Source organism: Sapajus apella, unplaced genomic scaffold (assembly GCF_009761245.1).
Source record: "Sapajus apella isolate SASKATOON/1434 unplaced genomic scaffold, GSC_monkey_1.0 scaffold4, whole genome shotgun sequence".
In the NCBI taxonomy this organism is placed as follows: domain Eukaryota; kingdom Metazoa; phylum Chordata; class Mammalia; order Primates; family Cebidae; genus Sapajus; species Sapajus apella.
Window position 1 is genome coordinate 56226222 of NW_022436944.1, and position 20057 is coordinate 56246278.

Genomic DNA, 20057 nt, shown 5'->3' on the forward strand with positions numbered 1-20057 from the left:
AAAGCAAATGCAGAACAGTGTGTATATTATGTTCCATTCTGTGCAGAAAGAAAGAGAATTGCCGAATAAGTGCAGTGGCTCATGCCTATAATCTCAGCACTTTGGGGGACCACGGTGGGTGGATCACTTGAGCCCAGAAGTTCCAGACCAGCCGGGGCAACATAGCGAGACCGCATCTCTACAAAAAATGCAAAAATTAGCCAGGCATAGTGGCACACACCCACAGTCCCGATTATTCAAGAGGCTGGAAGCAAAAAGATCACTTGAGCCCAGGTCAAGGCTGCAGTGAGCCATAATCACACCACTGCAGTATAGCCTGGACAACACAGCAAGACCCTCTCACAAAAAGAAAGAAGGAATATATATTTGCATTTGCTTGTATGTGCATAAAGAAATTCTGGGCCAGATGTGGTGGCTCACACTTGTAATCCCAGCACTCTGGGAGGCCAAAGTGTTAGGGTCACTTAAGGAGGATCAGTGAGCTATGATCACACCACTGCACTTCAGCCAGGTGACAGAGCAGGAGAATCTGTCTCTTTAAAAAAAAAAAAAAAATCTGCCGGGCGCGGTGGCTCAAGCCTGTAATCCCAGCACTTTGGGAGGCCGAGGCGGGTGGATCACGAGGTCAAGAGATCGAGACCATCCTGGTCAACATGGTGAAACCCCGTCTCTACTAAAAATACAAAAAATTAGCTGGGCATGGTGGCGCGTGCCTGTAGTCCCAGCTGCTCAGGAGGCTGAGGCAGGAGAATTGCCTGAACCCAGGAGGCGGAGGTTGCGGTGAGCCGAGATCGCGCCATTGCACTCCAGCCTGGGTAACAAGAGCGAAACTCCGTCTCAAAAAAAAAAAAAAAAAAAAAATCTGGAAAGATCCACTAGAAATAAAATTATTTAGCCTTATTGGGAGGGCGGGGCAGAGAACACGAGACTTTTCTTCACAAGCTTTTCATATGTTGTTAAATTCTTGAATTACATAAATTCAAAAGAGCTTTAGTGCAGTTTTATGTAATCGTCACATTTGAGGTCATTCTAATGATACCAAAAGAAGAAATCATAAAGAAAGTAACAAACATGAATCCATGAAAATTACAAATTCCTGTATGTCAAAAGGCACTGAAAATAAATCAACATGGCTATGGGTAGAGATTCATTCACATACTGCCATGGCAGGATAAAGCAATACAACATCTGTCTATAGAAATGTTCAATGCTTATCATCTTAAGGAGATTTAAGATAATAAGCAGCTTCAGCAAAGTCTCAGGATACAAAATCAATGTGCAGAAATCACAAGCATTCCTATACACCAATAACAGACAAAGAGAGAGCCAAATCACGAGCAAACTCCCATTCACAATTGCTACAAAGAGGAATAAAATATCTAGGAATACGAGAGGCTAAAAAAGGACGTGAAGGACCTCTTCAAGGAGAACTACAAACCACTGCTCAGGGAAATAAGAGAGGACACAAACAGATGGAAAAACACTCCATGTTCATGGTTAGGAAGAATCAATATCGTGAAAATGGCCATACTGCCCAAAGTAATTTGTAGATTCAATGCTATCCCCATCAAGCTACCATTGACCTTCTTCACAGAACTGGAAAAAAAAACACCTTAAACTTCATATGAAACCAAAAAAGAGCCCATATAGCCAAGACAATCCTACGCGAAAAGAACAAAGCTGGAGGCATCAGGCTACCTGACTTCAAACTATACTACGAGGCTACAGAAATCAAAATAGCATGGTACTTGTACCAAAACAGAGATATGGACCAATGGAACAGAACAGAGGCCTCGGAAGTAACTCCACACACCTACAACCATCTGATCTTTGACAAACCTGACAAAAACAAGCAATGAGGAAAGGATTCCCTGTTTAATAAATGGTGTTGGGGAAACTGGCTAGCCATGTGCAGAAGCTGAAACTGGACCCCTTCCTTACACCTTACACAAAAATTAACTCCAGATGGATTAAAGATTTAAACATAAGACCTAACACCCTAAAAGCCCTAGAAGAAAACCTAGGCAATACCATTCAGCACATAGGCATAGGCAAGGACTTCATGACTAAAACACAAAAAACAATGGCAACAAAAGCCAAAATAGACAGATGGGAGATAATTAAACTTAAGAGCTTCTGCATGGCAAAAGAAACAATCATTAGCGTGAATCAGCAACCAACAGAATAGGAAAAAATTTTTGCAAGCTACCCATCTGACAAAGGGCTAATATTCAGAATCTACAAAGAACTAAAACAAATATACAAGAAAAAAGCAAACAACTCCATCAAAAAATGGGCAAAGGATATGAACAGACACTTTTCAAAAGAAGACATACATGATGCCAACAAACATACAAAAAAATGCTCATCATCACTGGTCATTAGAGAAATGCAAATCAAAACCACATTGAGATACCATCTCACTCCAGTTAGAATGGCAATCATTAAAAAATCTGGAGACAACAGATGCTGGAGAGGATGTGGAGAAATAGGAACACTTTTACACTGTTAGGGGGAGTGTAAATTAGTTCAACCATTGTGGAAGACAGTGTGGTGACTACTCAAGGATCTAGAAATAGAAATACCATTTGACCCAGCAATCCCATTACTGGGCGTATACCCAAAGGATTATAAATCATTCTATTATAAAGACTCATGTACACGTATGTTCATTGCAGCACTGTTTGCTATAGCAAAGACTTGGAGCCAACCCAAATACTCATCAATGATAGACTGAATAAAGAAAATGTGGCACATATACACCATGGAATACTATGCAGGCCTAAAAAAGGATGAGTTTGTGTCCTTTGCAGGGACATGGATGAATTTGGAAACGATCATTCTCAGCAAACTGACATAAGAACAGAAAACCAAACACCACATGTTCTCATTCACAAGTGGGTGTTGAACAATGAGAACACATGGGCCCAGGGAAGGGAACATCGCACACTGGGGTCTGTTGGGGGGTGGGGGAGCTAGGGGAGGGATAGCAGGGGGTGGGAAGATTGGGGAGGGATAACATTAGGAGAAATACCTAATGTAGGTGACAGGGGGATGGAGGCAGCAAACCACCGTGGTATGTGCATACATATGTAACAATCCTGCAAGATCTGCACATGTACCCCAGAACTTAAAGTAAAATTTTAAAAATTTAAAAATAAAAAGAAATGTTAAATGCACAGCTGAGTGCAGTGGCTCACGTCTGTAATCCCAGCACTTTGGGTGGCCAAGGTGGATGGATCACTTGAGACCAGGAGTTTGGGGCCAGGAGTTTGAGACCAGCCTGGCCAACGTGGTGAAACACCCCTCTACTAAAAATGCATAAACTAGCCAGGTGTGGTGGCCCATGCCTTTCATCCCAGCTACTTGGGAGGCTGAGGCAGGAGAATTGCTTGAACCCAGGAGGTGGAGGTTGCAGTGAACCAAGATCTGCACTCCAGCCTGGGCAACAGAGTGAAACTCCATCTCAAATAAACGAACACCTATGTGTTAGAGTTATCAGAGTGTCAAAATATTCAATTAAAGTGAATAAAGCAAACTGGAGAGCAATGCAGAAAACAAGTTGAAGAGCTTAAGGATACATGTGTGTATGTACACTTGATCTACAGAGATTTCTGACTTAAACTAATAAGAGCAGTGATCTTTGGGGAGTAGATCTGGGAACGGGGAGAATGCTAATGAACTATGACAGAGTACATTTTTCTGTTGTTTTAGGTCATCTGATTTGTGGTAATTTGTTATTGCAGCCCTAAGAAACTAATACACCATTCTGAATATATTCACAGAATCACATAAATAGAAAAAATTTAATAAAGTGAGATGGTTAGATGACAATTTCTAGAGCAAAAAACTCAAAAGCCCAGAGATTAGGGGGCCTGAGCACCAGAAGGGAAATTCAGGATTACCTCCTGGCATCCACCCCAGCACCCTGGTCCACACCACCTGTCACCTGCCATTTCTGGGTAGGCAGGAAACACAGGCTGAGATCCCAGGGTTTGCCCCTGGTTCATAACAGTTCAGGTTAATGGCACATGGGCCATGGTGATCCCTGCATGTTATTTGAATGTAATCCCTGCAACATTTACAGAACCTTTGCTTCGTTTACCCAGTAAGGAAAAAATATTTGGTAAAAACAGAGCCTTAGCATTTTCCTCTTTCTCAAAGGAGTTCCCAGAAATTACTAATCAATTAAGCAGCTACAACTGAGAAAGTAGGTGGGACTCAAGGCCTTGCCCTACTTCCCAGGCTAAGAGAGGCTGTGAGGACGAGAGGGGAGACAGCAGCACTGTGATGTCTGGAAATGGCCCCAAGTCCTCTACTGTGATTGTTCCTTTAGGAAACAGGGCACTTGCTCAGGATCCCTACAAAACTCTTTTCAGCTGGAGGGCAGTGTCACCATGGTCAGCATGCTCTAGATGGCTGCTCGGCTCACTGCAAAGGCCTTCCAGGGGACAGTCAAGGAACAGAGAGGCAGGCCTGGGCCTTGAGTGTGCTCCCCGGGTCTGACCTGTCAGGACAAGGCCCTTTCCTGGGAATTTTTGAACTAGAACTTTGGGAAGAGTCCCCTTGTGTTGGAAGCTGAAACGGGAGGCTTCAGAAGGTTGCAGCCTTACTTCCTACCCCGAAAAGAAGCCAACTTCTGGGGGTAAAAGAATACAATGCCTGTGCCCAGAGAGAAGAAAGGCAGAAAGCGGGGCTCTCTCACAGCCCCCAAATTCCACATTCCATTGCCCTGAGGCCCAGCTGTTCCCTACCCCTTCCTTGGTTACTAAGCACCCTTCCAGAACTTCCCTCCTTCTGTCTAAATAGTCAGAGTTGTTTTTTTCTCTCATCCATTAAAAAAGAAGGAAGCAGGCCGGACACAGTGGCTCACGCCTGTAATCCCAGCACTGGGAGGCTAAGGTGGGCAGATCACCTGAGGCTGGGAGTTCGAGACCAGTATGACCAACATGGAGAAACCCTGCCTCCACTAAAAATACAAAATTAGCCAGGTGAGGTGGCGCATGCCTGTAATCCTAGCTACTTGGGAGAATCACTTGAACCTGGGAGGCAGAGGTTGCGGTGAGCTGAGATCATGCCAATGCAGTCTGGCCTGGGCAACAAGAGAGAGACTCCATCTCAAAAAAAAAAAAGGAAGAGTGACCTGCCTGTTTCATCTTCTCTGCAACTTCACATAAGACAGGGGTCTACAATTCCAGGCGTGTCCTACCCTCACCCCACTCTGGGTATCTCTGGTCACGGTTTCCTCCCTGCAGCACCTGACAAGGCCTCAGAACCCTTTGTGCAGCATTCATTCCAGATGGCCACATGTTCACACCCCAGATGAATCCTAGGTGCCATTCCCAGTTTACATGACAACAAAGACTTGGGCCAAAAATCAACTTGTGCATTTAAGCACAAGCATCCAGAGTGTCCTAACTGGGAAACCACAAGCCAAAGACACACAGTCGCCTATTCTCAAGCTCATTCCCAGCCTGCCTCCCTTAGGAGGCATGCAGGCCCGAGCATAGCCAACTCTGAGTTGGGTTCACACACACCCTCCAGAGGTATCTTCCTTGCCAGGCTGGATAATACAATATTGGCCTTTTCACTGCTCTCCCTGGCCCAGCCTCACCCAGCTCCAGCTTCACCTCTTCACCAGTAAGACAGTCCCCAAGACCATCAGATCATGTGCTATGTGTCCAGGTTAAAAAAGACTCCAAGATCACCCCGGTTCCCCCACCCCATCTGCCTCCCAAGCACAATTTCCCTGAACATTGGCTCTTCCCCGAGGGACTTTCAGATGCTCCGAACCCTTCTCCCTCCCTCCACTCTAAGCCCCTGAAAACGTCATTGTTCCCTGCATGCCCACCCTGGGAGGGTAAGGGGCCACAGTCACTGCTGCTGCTCTTAACGCACCTCTATAAGGCTCTGTGTGTAACTTTTATACCACTTAATACCCTGAATTATGATTTACTCTTCTTTTGACATATACTTCCCACTCTGCCTCTATGTTTTGGGCACTGTGCTAGTCTCGACAGCTCTGTGCCAGACACTAATTTGTTTTACTGCTTTCCCTAGCAGCCTGAATTCTTAAGGCAAAAACTCAGTCTTAAGTATTATTATTTCTGCAACCCAAGGGCTCAGCATTTGTTACATGAATAAATGATCCTGTCCACTTCTTATTTATCAAGGCAGATGATTAAGCTAGGGGGACTAGGAAAGGAATAAAAATTTGGTGGATTTAGTTCAGACTAGATTATTTCACTGGTGGTATTGGATTTCTGCCCATTTCCTGTAAAGCCAAGAAATATTGAACAGTCAGCTGTTCCTTGGAGAAAGATACAAACCTTTAACAAAAGCCAGCCACACTAAGTTCAAACCAGAAACAACCAGGTAAGTCCCATTAAAATAAAATCACCAAAGCTGTTAGCTACTTGGGGAAAACAATGGAAAAAGCTGTTTACAAATAAACACCTATCCAGAATCTAATGGTCAGCAAACAAGGCTACATATCCCTGCGAGCAATTCTAGTCCTGGAGATTCGGAAATACTAAAAGCAAACAACAATCCTGGAGGATCAGCAGTTCCTATCTTTTTGGAACTGGAGAACAGTAGTTTGCACACACAAAAAAGCAAATGGGATAGGCGTGGTGGCTCATGCCTGTAATCCCAGCACTTTGGGAGGCTGAGGTGGGAGGATGGCTTGAGCCCAGGAGTTCAATACCAGCCTGGCCAACATAGTGAGACGACATCTCTACAAAAAAATTAAAAATTAGCCAGGCATAGTGGTGCATGCCTGGGTCCTAGCTATTCAGAAGACTGAGGTGAGAGGATCATTTCTTTTTTTTTTTTTTTTTTTTTTTTATGAGATGGAGTTTCGCTCTTGTTACCCAGGCTGGATTGCAATGGCTCGATCTCGGCTCACCGCAACCTCCGCCTCCTGGGTTCAGGCAATTCTCCTGCCTCAGCCTCCTGAGTAGCTGGGATTACAGGCACGCGCCACCATGCCCAGCTAATTTTTTGTAGTTTTAGTAGAGACGGGGTTTCACCATGTTGACCAGGATGGTCTCGATCTCTTGACCTCGTGATCCACCCGCCTCGGCCTCCCAAAGTGCTGGGATTACAGGCGTGAGCCACCGCGCCCAGTGAGAGGATCATTTCAAACAGAAGAGGTCAAGGCTGCAGTGAGCTGTGATCACACCATGGCATCCCAGCTTGGGTGACAGAGTGAGACCCTGTCTCAAAAAAAGAAAAAAAAAGAAATTGAAGAGAATCTAAGATAGGGTTGCCAACACTTCATTTTGACAAAAAAAGAACTTTTTTTAAAAGTACCATCTAGGCCGGGCGTGGTGGCTCACACCTGTAATCCAAGCACTTTGGAGGCCAAGGCGGGTGGATCACCTGAGGTCAGGAGTTCAAGACCAGCCTGACCAACATGGTGGAACCCCATCTTAAAAAATAAATAAATAAATAAATAAATAAAATAAAAGTACCATCTAATGCCCCAATAATTTCACAAAAGGAGAAATGTTTTAACTCAAAAAAAAACTAATAAAAAAAAAAAAAAAAAAAACTAATGAAGAGGAAGGATGAGCTGAGAGCCTCACCCTACATTTGAGTAATGGACAGTGTGCAGATGAGATGGGCCTTGAAAGACAGATGATGGTTGCAACTCTCTAAAACCAAGCTGGAAAATGCTCAAGAAATACTACTAAAGGGCAGACAGGCCAGGCGTGGCAGCTCACACCTATAATCCCAGCACTTTGGGAGGCTAAGGTCAGAAGTTCGAGATCAGCCTGGCCAACATGACAAAATCCTTTCTCTACTAAAAATTAAAAAAAATTAGGCAGGCATGGTGGCACGCACCTGTAATCCCAGCTGCTCTGGAGGCTGAGGCAGGAGAATGACTTGAGCCCGGGAGGCGGAGGTGGCAGTGAGCCGAGATTGTGCCACTGCAGTCCAGCCTGGATGACAGAGCTAGATTCTGTCTCAAAAAATATATAAATAAATAAATAAATAGCAAAGACAGATCAGTTTCAACTGAAGTGGCATCTCAGTCATTCAACCTCCAAAGAGTAGACCCTAAGGCATCCCTCCCTTTGTGCAGCTCGTCGTAGACACATGACTTCTCCTTAGTGTGCCGAATGGTTCAAGGCAGCTGCATGATAACAAATAAAATGTATTCAGCAGTTACTATGTGCCCAGCCCTGTCCTAAACCCATCCCAAGCATCTTCTCATTGAATGTCCCTAAGAATGCCAGGAGGTACAAATATCCCAATTTTACAGGTCAGGAAATAGATTTACACAAAATGAACGGACTTCTCCAAGCAAGAAACAAACCTAAGTCTGATATAAAAATCTGTGTTAACAACACATATGAGAGAAGAGGTGCACAAAGAGTGAAGGTTATTGGGAAAATCAGAAAAAAGGCCTTTAAAATTAAAATCAAATTCCCGCAAAACCCAGCCCAAAGAATCACCAAGAAGTCAGCATTCCACACTGTCTCAAGACAAATGATTTAGTGAAGCATCAGCTAGCCACAGGTTACGCATAAATCTTGATTCACGCCGGGCGCGGTGGCCCACGCCTGTAATCCCAGCACTTTGGGAGGCCGAGGCAGGTGGATCACGAGGTCAAGAGATCGAGACCATCCTGGTCAACATGGTGAAACCCCATCTCTACTAAAAATACAAAAAATTAGCTGGGCATGGTGGCGCGTGCCTGTAGTCCCAGCTGCTCAGGAGGCTGAGGCAGGAGAATTGCCTGAACCCAGGAGGCGGAGGTTGCGGTGAGCCGAGATCGCGCCATTGCACTCCAGCCTGGGTAACAAGAGCGAAACTCTGTCTCCAAAAAAAAAAAAAAAAAAAAAAAATTTTTGATTCACGTATCTGTGCTAGGCCCAGGCTGCCCCGTAACTGCCATATGTCCTTCATTTAGGCACCCGATGATTATGCAGAGTGCCCCAGAAGCTCACATTCTAGTGCAGGTGCATCTGTAAAATGGGAATCGTTCAAAATATTTATGTGGGAATTAAATACGATAATATATGAAACACATCCAACATAGAGCCTGGCACCGGGCTGAACTGTTATCATCATTACTATTACTATTATGTTGATGTTTACGGTCTAAGCCCCTTTGCTCAACTTTTTGGTTTTTTTTTTTTTTTTTTGAGATGGAGTCTCGCTCTGTAGCCCAGGTTGGAGTGCAGTGGTGTGATCTTGGCCCAACGCAACCTCCACCTCCCAGGTTCAAGCGATTGTCTTGCCTCCATCTCCTGAGTAGCTGGGACTACAGATGTGCGCCAGCATGACTGGCAAATTTTTTTTTTTTTTTTTTTTTTTTTTTTTTTGAGACGGAGTTTCGCTCTTGTTACCCAGGCTGGAGTGCAATGGCACGATCTCGGCTCACCGCAACCTCCGCCTCCTGGGTTCAGGCAATTCTCCTGCCTCAGCCTCCTGAGCAGCTGGGACTACAGGCATGCGCCACCATGCCCAGCTAATTTTTTGTATTTTTAGTAGAGACGGGGTTTCACCATGTTGACCAGGATGGTCTTGATCTCTTGACCTCGTGATCCACCCGCCTCGGCCTCCCAAAGTGCTGGGATTACAGGTTTGAGCCACCGCGCCCGGCCCAAATTTTTGTATTTTTTAGTGGAGACGAGGTTTCACCATGTTGGCCAGGCTGGTCTCGAACTATAGACCTCAGGTGACCCACCGGCCTCGGCCTCCCAAAGTGCTGCGGTTACAGGCATGAGCCACTGTGCCTAACCCATCATTATTCTTAATAAGAAGCTGCTCCTTTTACCTGAATGTCCCTCTCTCCCTCCTGGCATCCCTAATCTGCCTGTTAGAAGTGCTCTTCACCTGTTTAGGTGCAGCTCAAAACTGACCTCCCATACTTCTTCCTGGGAAGGATTCAGGAGCTGGGAAGTCTCTTAGAGTGCTTGCCTGCACCTCCACTAATCCTTTCCCACAGGTTTACGTGACATCAAGTCTGTTCTACCACCATTAGCAGAGCCTATGTCTTAATATTTACATCCTCCATAGCCCAATACAGACCCTTGGATATATCTGAGGAGCAGAATTGACTTGAAAAACAAAAAGTAAAAAGAGGTGAGAAGCGGTAAGAAGAAAGAGCATGTCAGAGAAACCTTCTGGGGGCCAGATTATCGATGGCCTTAATACCTGGCCAATGAGTTCGGACCAATGAGTACCTAGAAGTTATCAATGATTGAGCCTCCAGGTAGAGTGGACCTTCATGGGCAGAGGTTAAACTAGTCTAAGGGTGAGCAAAAAAAGGTTGCCCTGGTGGCCACAGCTGAACATGAAGGATGAGCCATCCCAGGTCAAGGCTGCTGTCTGAGCATTCTTGTCCCAGTGAATCAAGATCACCGAATATAGCGCTATAATTCTCTGTATTTTCTGTGTTGTCCACTACTGGCCTGGTTTCCTCCAAAACATCATCACTGATTTTTAGGACTGGGAATACTGCCCTTTTTCCAAGTGCTACGAGGGCTCAGTGCTTAAAAAATAAAAAACATCCCAATCTAAATGTTGCTGGAACTTCAAAGGCAGATATAGCTAAACCCAGAGTCGGCTTGGCTCCAAAAAACACGCAAGGAATCCCACCAGCCCACCAGGCTCATGGGAGCTCAGGCAAGCATGCCATGGTGAGCGCAGGGCAGACACTGACACTGAGGTTCAACATCTAAGCAAAAGATGGAATTGATTCATGTAAACCGAGGCCAGGGTATCTTAGGCAAAGGTCATTCACGCTTCCAGATTTTCAACAAAAACAAACAAGGCAATACTTATGCAATTTTAGACCAAGAAAAATGTCTGCTCAGGCAGAATGAACCTTGCTAACCAAAGGAGTGACCAAAGAAGTAACCACTCTTGGCTGGGCACTGTGACATTTTTGTGTTCCAAAGTTGCTTGTTTATCTGGTTCAATACTTTCTTTTTTAAAGTTTAACTTAACCATTCTCCCCATCACTGTAACGGGGGGCCCCACTATCAATCTTTGCTGTAACTGTTACAGTGTCATCTTTGCTGCCCTAAATCTTTCTTTCTTGTAAAGATTTCTCACAAGGGTGCTTTTGGCCTTGGGAACCTCAGGCTGCACTCCAAGGAAATTTGTTTTAAAAGCAATGAGCCCGCAGTCACTCTGAGGGCAAGGCACTGATGTGTCAGCTCCACCTCCCCATCTGGAAAGGCAGAGGAGGGTTCATTCCTCAAGGTCAGAAAAACGAACACCACACACTTGATACTGGCCAGAGAGGCCCACACCCAATCTCCACTTCAGTTCTTAAAACCCTCCTCTTCAGATCACTTTACCGCCCCTAAACCGGGGCTACAGGCTCTATTATGGCTGCTAAAATAATCTTCATCCCCAGAAGCAAAGATGAAATAACGAGGCACATACCATAGAAATGGGTCTTTGGTAGTAACTTCAGGAAAACAGAACCAACCAGCAAAGGTAAGTTTAATGATTCCACAAGGGCAGTCTCTATTTGGTTCCTGAGAGCCATGGGCTGGGAAGTCAAGAGATAAGGTGTCTAATCCCAGATCTAACACTAACTTCTTGGTAATGACTAACAAGCGATGGCCGTTCTGGGCCTCAATTTCTTCATCTATAAAATGATCTGGTCCAGCTGTTGATTGCAGCTGTAAAATTCTGAGACAAGACCCAAAGAATCGATTTAGAAAACTATGAATCCATGTTTGCAGTAGTGTGGCAGCATCTTCCTTTCTTCTTCCTCCAAAAAAAGCACACAAACAAAAACAAAGAACAGGAGCCATTATGCCCCTACCTCCCTAGCATTCATTCACACAAGGCCCGACCCGGATACATGCAGAAGCCAGCTCTGTGTGGACGCGTAGACAGAAACAAGCTAACCAAAAGCATCTGTCTTTGTAGATGCTACTGGCCTGAACCACGTAGCCATGTCCTACAATATTCTAATTACTCAAATATGGATTTCAGTCTCCTTCATCTCTCCTACACCAAGTCCCCACTTCCAAAGTTAATTCCCCAGTGAAATACTGACAGTCTCCTCATTCTCTTTGAGAGTAGCCCAAACAGAACCTGCCGTTGCCCCATAAAGCTGGTCAGTCAGTCATAAAGTGAGGTTAAAAATTTATGACCTGCTTTTCAAAAAAAAACAACAACAACAGAATGGGCCAGGCCCCCTGACTCCCCGTCTGTAATCCCAGCACTCTGGGAGGCCAAGGCAGGCGGGTCAGGACTTCCAGACCAGGCTGGCCAACATGGCGAAATCACGTCTCCACTAAAGATACAAAAATTAGCCAGGTGGTGGCGCCCCGTTGTAATCCCAGCTACTCAGGAGGCTGCGGCAGGAGAATCCCTTGAACCCAGGAGGGGGAGGCTGCAGTGGCGCTCCAGCGTGGGTGACAGAGCGAGAATCTCTGGGCGGAGGCAGAAAGAATGGAAAATGTCATTGTGCCTCACCCCGTAGAAAGAATAACTATACCATGAAGCTCTTGCTACAATTTTGCACTTGTGTGTGTATGTATAAAATGTTACGCACATATTATGTATATATACGTTATACACACATAGATAGGTGGGTGTGGGTCTTGGTCGAAAGAAGACAGAAATCCATACATAGGCCAGTGGCAATGGGACTCTGGGATGCCACACACACCTACCCCACCTCCGCCCCCACTCCCCGCAGAGGATGCAAAAGCCAACAAAGAGCACAGGAACTCAAGCACCCATCCTGCAATTCTACAAAACAGACCTGCCGGGAAAACAGTTGAAACAAACTCCTGACCACCGCCCCCGCCCCCAACACACAGAAGGTAGTACTTTTTTTTTCTGTAAAGGACCAAACAGGATGCCATCCGGGTAACAGCCTTGTATCAAAAAGGATCCTGGCACCCAAAACGCTCAGCACGAGGCAGCATGAGAGCAGACCCATGCTGGGAACACAAGGCCTTTGCTCCCAGCTCTTCCTTCCTGCATAAGGACTAACTGAACCAGCAGCAACTGGGCTGGAGCAGGTCGGGGGACTAGAGACCTCCGAGCCCCATTCTCCTTCTGCTTCTTAATTTTTTTTTTATTTGATTTTCCAAATTGCACAGTTCCATAAAAATTTCCCTGGAAAGCACCAAAGCTTTCAACCGCCCAGAAACACCCCCATCAGGGAGAAGAGGTGGCCCGCGCTGCACGACAAAGATGGGCTCTATCTCAGCCGGGCTGCAAGTGCACAGGGCTCCCCGTGGGACGGAGACAGGGAGCTAGGGGGAAGCGCAGCGCGCCTCCCAGGCAACAGACTCCGAGCTCCGGTTCGGAAACGGCCCGAGGCAGAAACAAGGGCTTCTAAAGACTCGGCCTCCCAGCCTCGGGTCCCTGGTACCACCTTGTCCCTAAACTCGGTGAGCTGAGGCTGGTGGACCGTGCTGCCCAATTTGAGCCAGTCCAGCAGCCCACAATTCGGCGGGCAGGGAAGAAGGCCTCCTACCGCCAGGAAGAGGCCAGCGCGCTCCAAGTTCCCTGCAAATTCCGCCCTTCCCGCCTGGCATCGTTCCCGGGCACCGCTGTGCTCCGTTCCCGGGCGCCCGCCCAACCCGAGTGCGTGCCCCGGGGGCGCGTTCGCTGGTCAGGAACGTGCCGGCAGCCCCCGGAACCCCCCGAGGACTTGGCGCTGGGCCCGCGAGCAGCGGGTTCGAGGCCGGGGTGGGAGGTAGGCAGGCCGCGCGCCGCCGCAGTCCGGTCACAGCGCGTGCCCTGGTCCCTCCGGATCCGAAAAGCCGGAACCGTTCCCCGCGCCCGACCCCGCGCGACCGGCTCGGCTCTGCACCGAGATGGATGTGGGCCCCACGGGGATGGGCCGGCTGGCCGTGCGGCCGCTACCACAGGGTCGCCAGTCCCTGCGCGCGGCCGCCCCCCGCCGGGAAGGGTGGTTGGCCCGGAAGGCCGGAGGTGCCTCCGCGCTTCCCGCGCCGCTACGCACCTAGCTGCGCGCGGGTCCCACATGGCTGCGGCCGGGGGGTCCGCACCCAGACCGCTGCCGCCGCGGGAAGCGCTTTCCTGTAGGCAGGGCACGGCGGGCAATGCGGAAGCGCGAAAGCTCCCGGAGCCCGGGGCAGGGGCGGCGCGAGGCGGCGGCGGCGCTCGGGGGACCCCCGGCTCCCTGCGGCTCGGCTAACCCGCGGCGACCAGAGGGGCGGGGGCGGGGACCCCGGCGCCCGGGCGCGGTGCAGCCGCAGACGTATTCCAAGTTTCCACGTAGTTGCGAGAGCCCAAAACTGTCACGTGCACGTCGCTGCTGAGTGGGAGGGGGTGTTTGTCATCGCGCTCAGAAGGGGCGTTTCGGTGTCTCCCATCTTGCAAGCGAGGGCTCCAATGGGGTGGCTCTCGGCCGCCTTTGAAAAACGAGTGCTTCGAGCCCTTCACTATCAGGGGCTGCGCACACACCCACCTCCGACACTCCTCGGGCAACCGAGAATTGGGCCTTCCTCGGGGGGCCACGGCTGTGGGCAGGGAAGTAAAGAAAGTAATCGGCCAGCGTCCTCGGCGAGCCTTTCTCCTTCCCTCGTTCCTCCCTCCAACAAAGGAAGTATGGAGAGCCAGCCCCCTAGCTCCCACGAAGGAGGGGTTCAAGAGTCGGGCGAATATTGAGTACTCACTGTGCACTCGCCCCTCCACTCTCGGGGGGCTGCGGGTCCGGGACTGGAGGGGGCAGCGAGGCCGCGGGCTGCTCGACGCTCACCGTCGTGTCGGTGGCGAGTAAGCGCGCGCAGGCCTGGACGGGCAGGCAACCAAATGAGTGAGGGTCTTGCCTCGTCCTTCCACCTCCTGGAAGGGCAGAGATGACTGGCAGAGTTGGGGGTCGGAGAGGACCACTCAGGCTGCCACCTCCCCCGCGGTTCTTGGCCCAGGGAGCTGCACGTCCATCGCCCCCACCGCTGCTGTTCCTCTGGCGTCTCTGGGGCTGGGATTACTTTCCTACACTCCAGAGAATCCACCCAATCAGAGAGCCAAGCGCGCCGCCCTCCCCGGGGCAAGGCTTCGGCCTACATTGCATCCGGGTGTCACGCCCGTTTTTTCTGGGGGGCCACCGCACCAGGCTGCTTGGTGGCGGGAAGGACACACCACCCAGAGCTTTTGCGAGGGGAACCACACATTTGAGTGAAGCAGAGAGGCTTTGGTGACACGTGGACACACCTAAGGCACAGTCCACAGGTCTCTGCACTGGTCATTCTGAGCCGTGAACTAGTCTCAGTCTAGCTAGTGGTCTCCTTGCTTCTAGAATCGCAGAGATTTCTTCTGTGCATTGATCTTCCCCAAACATCACAATAAATCACTTGCAGCTCAAAAGCCACGAGTGGCACTCCATTGTCTCCCAGAGATCAGGTTAAGTAGCTGGGCATTTGAGATTCTTCTTCACAGTCTTACCCCACATTTCCAATCTTAGCTTCCTCATGCAAACTCTATACTAAAGTGTTTCCCAACCTTAGTTACACAATAGAATCATCTGGGGAGCTTAAAACACACGCGTATGCACACACACACATACACATACATCAATGTTGGGTTCCCACTCCCAAATTGTCTAATCTGTATGGGTACGTCATAGGCATCAAGATTTTTTTTTTTTTTTTTGAGACAGAGTCTGGCTCTGTCACCCAGGCGATTCTCCTGCCTCAGCCTCCAGAGTAGCAGGGATTACAGGTACCCACCACCACGTCCAGCTAAATTTTTTATGCTTTTAGTAGAGACGAGGTTTCACCATGTTGGACAGGTTGGTCTCAAACTCCTGACCTCATGTGATCCACCTGCCTCGGCCTCCCCAAGTGCTGGGATTACAGGTGTGAGCCACCACACCCGGTCGCATCAGGATTTGTGAAAGACGATAATGTGTGCAAAGTTGGAGAATCACTGCTAGCCTCCCAATAGTTGGGCTACTTGCTATTTCCCAGACATCACTGGTCCTTTCAGTTTTAGGAGATTTTCCATATCCTTCCTCCAATGCTTTTCCCAGCATCCTCCAATTCTATATTTAGGAAATCCCATACCGCCTCCTCTGGCATACAGCTTTCTGTTTGTGGTTTTTGGTTTTGTTCAGTTTGGGTTTTGGTTTGGTTTGGTTTGGTTTTGGGTTTGGGTTTTTTGGCTGTGGGGGAGGGTTGGTTTTGGAGATACTTTTGGTTTGGGTTTTTTTTTTTCCTTCTTGTTTTGGGGTTTGTTTTGTTTTGTTGTTGTTGCCAACTGCAAGGAGTCTACTTCCAGAAAGCCTAACCAGGTTCTTACATCAAAAAAAGCAAGTCAATAAATTAGTGAAGGAGAGGAGGATTTAAAAAAAAACAAAAAAAGGTCCTTCTGCCCTTTGACCACTCTTTCACAAGTTTTCCTATCTCAGAATCTTGTTGTATATCTTTTGATATCCTCACCGTAGTCCTCGAAAGTCACATCAATGTCACCTTTCTTTTTAAAATTATTTATTCTCTGTCTTCTATTTTTAGATTTTTATTAGTTATACATTCACAGTTAAAAGAGCAGGCCCCAGCAGGGTGCAGTGACTCATGCCTGTAGTCCCAGCACTTTGGGAGGCCCAGGTAGGCAGATCACCTAGTCAAGAGTTAAAGACCAGCCTGACCAACATGGTGAAACCCTATCTCTACTAAAAATACAAAAATTAGCTAGGTGTGGTGGCACATGCCTGTAATCCCAGCTACTACGGAGGCTGAGGCGGGAGAATCACTTGAAGCTGGGAGGTGGACGTTGCAGTAAGCCAAGCTCGTGCCACTGCACTACAGCCTGGGCAACAGAGCAAAACTCCCTCTCAATTAAAATGAGAGCAAGACTCCATCTCAATTTAAAAAAAAAAAAAGGGCCGGGCGCGGTGGCTCAAGGCTGTAATCCCAGCACTTTGGGAGGCCGAGGCGGGTGGATCACAAGGTCAAGAGATCGAGACCATCCTGGTCAACATGGTGAAACCCCGTCTCTACTAAAAATACAAAAAATTAGCTGGGCATGGTAGCACATGCCTGTAATCCCAGCGACTCAGGAGGCTGGGGCAGCAGAATTGCCTGAACCCAGGAGGCGGAGATTGCGGTGAGCCAAGATCGCGCCATTGCACTCCAGCCTGGGTAACATGAATGAAACTCCGTCTCAAAAAAAAAAAAAAAAAAAAGGAGCAGTCCCCTTTTTCCCTTCCACCTGACTCTTTCCCTAGAAACAACCACTTTCACATCTTTTAGCTGATTATTTTGATGCCTATGCTCACGTCTCTAAATAACATTTGTATTGCTACTTCTTGTTGTTAGGACTTTTTTCCCCTCAGTTTTATGCATCATCAGGTAAAATTTTTGAGACTGTGCTTATCTGAAAACCTTTATCCTTGATATATCTTGGCTGGGTATAAAATTATCAGCTAGAAATCATTTTCTACTTGGTGTAGTGGCTCACACCTTGAACTCCTGACCTCAGGCGATCCGCCCATTGCCGAGGAGAGGATGAATCTGAGAAGGCAGCGGTTGCAGTGAGCCAAGATCATGCCACTGCACGCCAGGCTTGACAACAGAGGGGAAAAAAATAGAAATCATTTCCTTCAGAATTCTGAAGCTATTATTTCAGTGACTTCTAGCTTCCAGTACTGCTGTTGAGAATTCTGAAAACATTCAATCACCAATTTTTTTTTTTTTTTTTGAGACCAAGTCTTGCTTTGTCACCCAGGCTGGAATGCAATGGTATGTGATCTTGGTTCACTACAACCTCTGCCTCCTGGGTTCAATTGTCAATCACAAATCTTTTTATAGGACCTCTTCTTAATCTCTGGAAGCATGAAGAATCTTTTCCTCCGTAGTGTTTTGAAATTACACAATGATCTGCTTTGACGTGGGCCTATTCATTGATTTCACTGGGTACCGAGTGGGTTCTTTCAGTCTCAACACTCAAGCTCTTCAGTCTTCGAAAATATCTTGAATTATTTTATTGATGATTGCTTTTCCATTTTCTTTCTTTCTTTTTTTTTTAAATCCTATTATTCAGATATTGAACTTCCAGGACTGATCTCTGTGATATAGTTGCTTAATTTTCAAATCCTATTTTCCATCTTTTTTGGCCTTTTGTGCTCTAGTCTCTGGGACAGCTTCTCAACTTTATATTCCACTTCTTATTAATGAGTTTTTTGTTTCTGATATCACACTTAAGCTTTTCCGAGAGCTCTTTTTTATTCTATGAGCATTCCTGTGTTGCAGTACCGTGTTGTCTTTTCATGATTACGTATCTTTTAGCATCTCCTTGCAGATGTTAATAGGATTTTTTTTTCCTTCTGCATAGGCTCTGTTCTCCAAGATTCTCTTTCTGATTTCTGTTCTACGTTTTGTTCCCCTTGTTATGGATTTTCCTCAGATGCTTAGCTACTCATTACCAACACAGGCAAACAAGATATCCATCAACAAAGAACTGACTGAATAAATTATGATACATCCACATTGTGGGAAACTATGGAGCTGTACTAAGAAATGAGAAATATATAAGCTGGGCCTGATGGCTCACACCTGTAATCCCAGCACTTTGGGAGGCGGAGGCGGGCAGATCACCTAAAGTCAGGAGTTCCAGACCAACTTAACCAACATGGAGAAACCCCGTCTCTACTAAAAACACAAAATTAGCCAGGCGTGGTGGTGCATGCCTGTAATCTCAGCTACTCGGGAAGCTGAGGCAGGAGAATCACTTGAACCTGGGAGGCAGAGGTTGCAGTGAGCCAAGATCGCACCATTGCACTCTAGCCTGGGCAACATGAGCGAAACTCCATCTCAAAAAAAAAAATAAGAAAAGAAATGAGAAGTATCTCTATGTAAGACTGTGGGATGAAGGCTAGGAAATATTGCTAAGTAAGAAAAATCTAGAGGAGAACAGTGTTTATAGTATGCTACCTTTGAAGTAAGAAGAAGTGGATATGTTTATGTCTTTGCTTACAATTTCTGAAAGAAACAATGGAAAGAAAACCAAAAATGTGATACATGCTTATAAGAAGGAAAGGCGTCGAGGAGACGAGGAGGGAAGCTGGGCTTCTTTAAATATGCCTTGTTTTATGGTTTTAGCTTCATAACCGTGTACGCATTTAACATAATTGAGAAGTTGTATTTAAGTTTTAAAAAGCAGTTCCTAAATTTGAAAACAAATTTAGACAAACTAAACTGTATATCAAGTAGATAGCATAACTACACAAAGATTATTTCAAGTGACATTAAAGACACAATATTTTGACTTCAGGGATGTACACTAAGGGAAAAATAATAAATAACAAAAATATTAAATTTAGTAGTCATATTTTTACTAAGTAATACTGATACACTATTTTTTTTTTCTTGAGACAGAGTCTCGCTGTGTCGCCCAGGCTGGAGTGCAGTGGCATGATCTCAGCTCACAGTAACCTCCACCTCCTGATTCTCCTGCATCAGCCTCCTAAGTACCTGGAATTACAGGCGTGTGCCCACACCCAGCTAATTTTTGTATTTTTAGTAGAGGCAAGGTTTTACCATGTTGGTCAGGCTGTTCTCAAACTCCTGCCCTTGTGATCCGCCCACCTCAGCCTCCCAAAATGATGGAATTACAGGCATAAGCCATGCACCTGGCCACTGGTACACTATTTTTAAAACATTTATTTAAAAATATTACTTGGTAATGAATATAAATTAGAATAAGCAAATAATTATGACAATGTGTCATTCAAAACCAATATTTTCAATATAAGAGAAAAATACAAATACAAAATCAAAGAAGTTGAGGGGAAAAATCTGTAATCTGAAAACCGAATTAGAAATACCAGCATGGACTCATGATTTATGTCCTGCTCTAGGCTTTCTGTCCATCTTTGATATGATGTGGTATTACTGGGCTCATTAACAATGTGCACCTTTGGTACCCAGGAAGTGATCTCTGAACAGCATTCTTCTCTACAAGAAACCAAGACTCTAAAGAAAACTACTGAGTCTAAGTCTGGGGCAGAAATGTACAAGTTGAGCCTGGGACATTTTGTTGTTCCAGAAATCAAAGAAGTTACCAAAGAGTAATGGGCTTGTGTCCAAAGATCCTGC

The 20057-nt window shown here is 46.6% G+C and overlaps 1 protein-coding gene across 2 annotated transcripts in view; it reads right to left on the bottom strand.

The window, feature by feature from the left end:
• Positions 1-14249, bottom strand: part of TRANK1 (tetratricopeptide repeat and ankyrin repeat containing 1) — a 123145-nt gene extending 108896 nt beyond the window's left edge. Inside the window, exon 1 of one of the 2 annotated variants that reach the window (XM_032269764.1) lies at positions 13964-14249. In XM_032269764.1, the coding sequence (XP_032125655.1) occupies positions 13964-13986 (23 nt within the window). In that variant the 5' untranslated portion in view covers positions 13987-14249. Of the gene's footprint in view, positions 1-13471; positions 13943-13963 lie in introns of those variants that run through there. The other variant, XM_032269772.1, reaches the window with a different exon arrangement.
• Between the last annotated feature and the right edge of the window lie 5808 nt (positions 14250-20057).